The 6,228-nt window shown below is 35.0% G+C and overlaps 1 protein-coding gene across 1 annotated transcript; it reads left to right on the forward strand.

Moving 5' to 3' along the window:
* The first annotated feature begins 1,158 nt into the window (after positions 1-1,158).
* On the forward strand, positions 1,159-5,463 carry LOC118267064 (23 kDa integral membrane protein). The gene is made up of 5 exons (XM_035580817.2): positions 1,159-1,307; positions 1,665-1,853; positions 4,113-4,289; positions 4,394-4,633; positions 4,706-5,463. Exons 1-5 carry the CDS (start codon positions 1,194-1,196, stop codon positions 4,799-4,801), a joined length of 816 nt encoding a protein of 271 aa, XP_035436710.1. The 5' UTR covers positions 1,159-1,193; the 3' UTR covers positions 4,802-5,463.
* Positions 5,464-6,228: the final 765 nt, after the last annotated feature.

The following is a 6,228-nucleotide window of genomic DNA, read 5'->3' on the forward strand; positions in this document are numbered from 1 at the left end:
GTATATGACATAGTCCAGTAACAAAAAAAAACAAAGTACAGCGAGCAATATTCAATTCATTTCAGTACGTAGTACTTAGTAGAAAGTACGTTCCTTGGTTGGAGGATACAAAGAAACCTGCATTCAACCTTTTCAAATATGCAAAGCGGTTCGTAAGTGGTCGACTGTCTGTAATTAGTCGAAGACAGGCAGCCACCACCAGCGAGCCACCTTGTGATTTTATATTATTGATCGGGCAGAGAATAGACCAGCCAATCACGCACCACGTACAACTACACCGGTTATAAAATGACCCATTTGAAAAGTGCATTAAAGTATATTCACTGGGGCCGGTCGATATGTCATGTCAATTAATAACTACAGAGGAATACATCGCAAAACTAAAAATAAAACTCGCACCACAAAGCAAAATGAACCTTATATCGAAAAAGGAAAAGCTCAAAGCAATATCGCGCATTATAACAAAGAATCATTCAGCAAATGTAGAGCAAGAGTTGTTGTAATGGAATATGGTTATTGTTGCTATGGATTAAGAGTTATATTGCATGTACGGATAAGTTGGTAAAGAAACAAAGGCTGGTGGTGAAGATGGACCCTGAAGTGTGGGTACGTGGACACATGGGTTCCCACATTCTAAATATTGCGTCACAAGTACTAGCGGAGAGGATGGCGGAGCGGTCGATGAAGCGATAATCAGACAAGTTACGAATTGATAACAACATGTTATTGATGAAATACGTCCAATATGATTTTTGCCGGTAGTCAATCTGTCAATATTATATTTTTTTCAGAATTTTTAAATTTTATGTTAATAATAAATATAGGGAGGATAGATAAATAATTTCACGAAGAAGCATGAATATTTGCCACAAATAAATAGGTATATTGAACCAAATCAACAACGACTACTAATGGTAACTCTAACAGACTAAAAAAGAAAGAAAAGTATAATGAAGGATCGTATATGCTAGCGCTCCATAGTGTCTGTCTACACATGGCATAAAGGAGTAAGTCCACGAAATATATTTACTGTAAAAGTATTCTTCAATCAAAATAGAAGTATGAAACAGCCTTGTGTATGAATGTTTAATGAGAGTGTAGCCCGCTCCGCTCGTCACTGAGCGCCCAGTAATCACCAACATAGGTCGACAAATGCATTGATCGATGTTATAGCCCTAAAGCCTTCATTTCCGATGTCCACCCCGACGCTACAGGACATACAGATCGAAATCGGCTTTAACAAAATGAAGTCAAGACGCGTTCGTTGTATGAAGTTCTTTATTACTCTGTTCAATATCATTTGCATTGTAAGTCGTGTCTTTATTCATTCTTCGATCTGTTCTCACTCTCTCTTTTTGTTTTTTTTTTATTCTCTTCTAGTAATTGCGCGTTTTGTTTTGTTTCTTTATTTTTAATTTGTGTTCTACGTAGTTTGATTTTATGACGGTTTCGTGTTTTGCAAATTGCATTTAAACAATTTTATCTACGGCTGTTGATATTTTTTTGTATTCCATTTTTGGAGTGTCCGTTTCCAAATTATTTACTACTGATATCGTAATTTCTTTCAAAATTCCTGAATGTTACATCCCAGTAATATTTATTTTACCCATTAAAGTCTACTTATTAACTTTCCTCACAATTAATCTTCGTTTTTCCTTCATCAGCTATTCGGTTTGATCCTGATGGCAATATGTGTGATCAACATGAGGGACAAGAAGTCGCAGCCGGAGCAGCAGTCGGCCCTCTCTCGAGGAGTGCTGTCCTTCCTCCTGACTCTTGGGATAGCGCTGGTGGTGACTGCTGTACTGGGCTGCGTGGGTGCCTTGAGGGAACACGTACGGATTCTTTATGTGGTAAGTACTATTTACAATTTATTGCATTAATTTCGCAGTTTGTTTTTTTTTTATGTATTGTCAGTTGTGTTTTTTTTGTGTTTGTTTATATCGTGTATTGAATAGGTGATTTTAAGAAAGTGATAGGATTGTTTTTGTTCTACACTTTTACCAATTTAAAGTGCACTTGCGATTTTGTTTTGTATGTGGTTGCTTTTTAATAATTGTGTTAAACTACCTAATGCAAAACTTTTATGGATATTTTTCTTTGTTTTGCGAAATTAAATAGAATTAAAAGTGTTCGAGTAAAATTATGACTGAATTTAAAAGTTTCATTCATATATTTTACATTAGGTGTTAACTACGTGATCATTTTTGAAATACATATTCAGACTTTCTACTTAAAAATACTTTTACGTATTTTACTGCAATTTTAATTTATTATTTATTTATCATAAATTATGATATATTATCTATATCTAACTTGAAAATTATTTCATTTACGTTTTTACAAGTGGAACAGGCGTAATTTTAAGTGTTTAATATAATTTTGAGGCGAAGTAGGTTATTATAATAATCTCAATATTTTATCTTGATTTTTTTAATGGGTAAAAATAAGTGACTTTATTCTGTGCCATTTTTTATCGGGGAATAATCATCGAATGAGTTTTCCCACCTTGCCTACTCTTAAAAACCACCTCATTTCTACACCTGCTTTTCGAATCGGAGCCCCGGTAAACCTGCTAGGCAATCCGGTGCCCAATCTTCTCATTCAGAAAAAATAATACGAAATGTTACGTTAAAAGAAAAGTAACTTTGTAAAAATGTTATCATATTTAGTATTCCATTACTAAAAGACTACAATTTACTGTGTAATTGTAGACTGGATACATGGAATATTTACTTAATGCTGACCTTGGTAAACAAAATCAATATCTTGGTTGATATACCTTCACATAGATATAAATAAACATACGTGAATCACACTAATATTTGTATATGTGAAAGTTTGTTTGTTTTGATGTTTCCATGTTTTTTTTAAGGGGGAAAATCATCCAATGACTTCTCGCGCCTTGGGCGAGGTGAGAGTGTCAGACTCTTACTGACTAAAAACACCCCGTTTCTACTTCTGCTTTTCGAGTCGGAGCCCCGGTAAATCCGCTAGGTAGTCCGCAGCTCCGGATGTTTCTATGCTTGTCCGTCAATCACGGTAAAACTATTGAACGGATTTTGATTAAATTTGGTATACAGATAGGTTATGAGCTGACTTCGGTTATAGGATACCTTTTATCCCATGGGGACGGAAGCCGGTAGCCAAAGCTAGTGGTAAATAAAGGCAAAGTAAACACACTGGTTTTGTTTTGTAATATTTAATACTAACAATACTGTATTGTTAGTGTAGCGTGGGTTTCCGCAAAGTAACGCCTGATTCTATTTTATATATGTAATATTTAAGTTTTAATACGAACGCGGACGAAGTTGCGGGAAAATACTAGTTTATGTTTGTAAATAAATATTAAAAAGAATAGCGTGATTGTTCTGTTATAATTAGAATCTTGTTTACATAATACAGTGAATGTAATTTTCATGTGACCTTATTAAGTTCTATTTTATACATAGTTAACTTTATAACTGACGTATAAAGTTAACTTCTTTTTATGTACCATTGTCGTATGCTCGAGTAATTAGAACATAAGGATACTCTCTCATGATTATAAATCATAGTTTAAAAATACTTTAGCTAAGTTTGATTAAAGTTTGTACCGAGTTAAATCTAATAAAGTGGACATACTGTTCGTAAAGTCAAAAGTTAAAGCAAAACATGAATTGTTAAGTTTCCAAAAACAGAAACGACGCGTAACATTTTTTTTTTGTTTTTTTTTTTTTTTTTTTATTTGGGAAGAACTAACAATTGTACAATGTGTCTTATATATAAATACATTTTACAAACTGATCTAGAGTGCAATTCATTACGTTTCCAATGAATACAAATTTTGATACAAGCTGTAGATGTAGATGCTGCAGTGTTTAGATATTGCTGGAAAAGACTTATGAACGCTTACATGACATATTGCGCGGCAGTCGGTTGCCCAGCCACCAGGGGCCTTAGTCTGCTATTACAATTGTGTCAGAATGGTCGATCACTGAGCAGTGCAAGAGGGACGGAGCTATGTAGGTTGTATAGCTCCGTCCCTCCCCCATTCTGACACAACTGTAATAGCAGACTAAGGCCCCAGTTTCTACGCCAATCGTGTCAATTCGAAAATTACTTGTTTCCAGCACGCAGGTTTCTTCATATTCCTGGTGGCAGTGGAACTGGTGGTGGGTGTGGGTGGGGCAGTACTCAGCGCCTGGATGGGGGGCAGCAGTGAGCTGCGGGTGCAGTTCTACAGGAACACCACCGTGGAGGACGAGACTGCGAGGTACCACGCCTTCTGGGACGATCTGCAGTCTGATGTAAGTTGCACCACATTTTTGTTACCTATCTTCCATACATGTACTTTTATATATGTGAATGTGATGCCATTAGCCCCAATATTACACAAATTTTACTTTCCCAGAACCAATGCTGCGGTGTCGACGGCCCCCAAGACTATGCCATCATCCACCGCGACATACCAGCCTCTTGCTGCGCCCGCGCACATCCCCTACGCGAAGGCGGCGCCCGCCGTCACTTGCACGCGAGCTGTCTCACCGACCGCACGTATTACATGCGCGGCTGCGAGGAAGTGCTGCGACAGAAAAAAGCTTTTAAAGGAAATATTTTCATCTCAACAGGCATCATATTCACATTGGTAGAGGTAATTAGTATTTTTTATAGCTTAAAGTAAATAAATATATAAACAGAATAATGAATACGTGTTACCTTACAGATTTTGTGCATCGTTTTGGCTCTGTGGATGGCTCGTACGATACGGTCTGAAAGGCGTAAGCTTCAGGCTAATTTACAGGCGCATTTTGAGTCTTAATACGAGAGTAGTAGCACACTGCAGCTGGAAGCGTTGGTCGTGCGTAGGTCATAGGATACTAATTTTAAATAAGTTTAATTTTTGCAGTATTTAAGTACATAGTCAGTATTTTACAGTATTATTACATAATGTTATATTACTTTAAATAATGATTAATTGCCATTTTAAAGATCTTCGGTATAAGTCACGCTTACTTTTAGTTTTCTAATTCATTTTCATTTTTGTGAATATTCATTGGCATTTTTATGTGATAAGTTTCATTAATAAGTTTTGTAAATAATAATTAAAATAACAAGCCCCTTGTTGAAGACAGCTTTGTAATTAGGTAATTTAATATTACAGTAATTGTTGGTAAGTAGTCAATATCGTGATTTTAAATAATAAATTACGATACTTAGCAAGTTCATAGGTTTAAAATATACATATTTTATATATAGGTAGTTAAATTTTAAAATATGAGCAATAGTCGTATAAAAATACATTTCATTGCATATGCCGTGTGGAGAAAACTCATATGACTTAACTTAAACCACATATTTACAATATACAATATAAGAAAACGAAATAGGCCATTAGTTAAGCCAAAAAGTGCATTTTTTTCTCTGAGAGCTAATTTGAACGCTCTTGACAAATACGGCACTGCAACAGCCGCGCCGCATGACCAATATCTCTAGACAACCTATAACATTACAGCTCTTCTGTGATCAAGGTACATGGAACCATTCATAGAGAATTTAATACTTGATTTATTTTGTTTGTTTAATTTTAATTTTCGATTTTTGTTGTATTATCCTTCTGTGGACGAGTACTAATTGTAGTTTCATTTAAGCAATATGAGTGATCTTCATACTGTAAAATGTCATTTTTAGAATAATCTCATATATCACTTTAACAGTGTCTTGCATGCTTTATAACATAACATGCTCCACCTATTTATAGTACAGTAAAATAAGGTAAGGTAAAAACAAAACAATTGCTTCTCAATTTCAAAGCACAGTTTTCAAAACAACAGCACCTCCAATTTTCCTCCTTTTTTCTTGCATTCATTTAGTAAGTCTTAAGTTTTTTGGGTCAATTTAGCTATAATCTGTGATAATAAATTTAATGTAATAGTCAGCTGTGGCTGTCAATAAGCCGGTTAGGGACCAATATTGATTAGTTTAATATAGGATAAATGGTATATAAAAATACCAAGTAAATAGTTTTTGTTTTCGCCGTATTACTTGTTCAGTTTTCAAGTTTATACACGCGAAGTTTTATAAACACGGTTAGGTTTTAATTGTAAATAATGTGCCTTAATAAGTAACTAATCTATATTTATAAATAAATAGGTGTTCGTTAGTCTCGGCAAAACTCGAGAACGGCTGGACCAATTTGGCAAATTTTAGTCTTGAATTATTGGTGGAAGTCCAGGGAAGGTTTAAAAG

This window comes from Spodoptera frugiperda, chromosome 23 (genome assembly GCF_023101765.2).
Source record: "Spodoptera frugiperda isolate SF20-4 chromosome 23, AGI-APGP_CSIRO_Sfru_2.0, whole genome shotgun sequence".
Classification (NCBI taxonomy): domain Eukaryota; kingdom Metazoa; phylum Arthropoda; class Insecta; order Lepidoptera; family Noctuidae; genus Spodoptera; species Spodoptera frugiperda.

Bases quoted from the DNA above. Each gene is read 5' to 3' on its own strand.
- LOC118267064 (XM_035580817.2), top strand. From the start codon at position 1,194: ATGTCCACCCCGACGCTACAGGACATACAGATCGAAATCGGCTTTAAC. The intron at 1,854-4,112 runs GTAAGTACTATT...ACTTGTTTCCAG, and splicing joins ACGTACGGATTCTTTATGTG to CACGCAGGTTTCTTCATATT. The intron at 4,634-4,705 runs GTAATTAGTATT...GTTACCTTACAG, and splicing joins TCATATTCACATTGGTAGAG to ATTTTGTGCATCGTTTTGGC.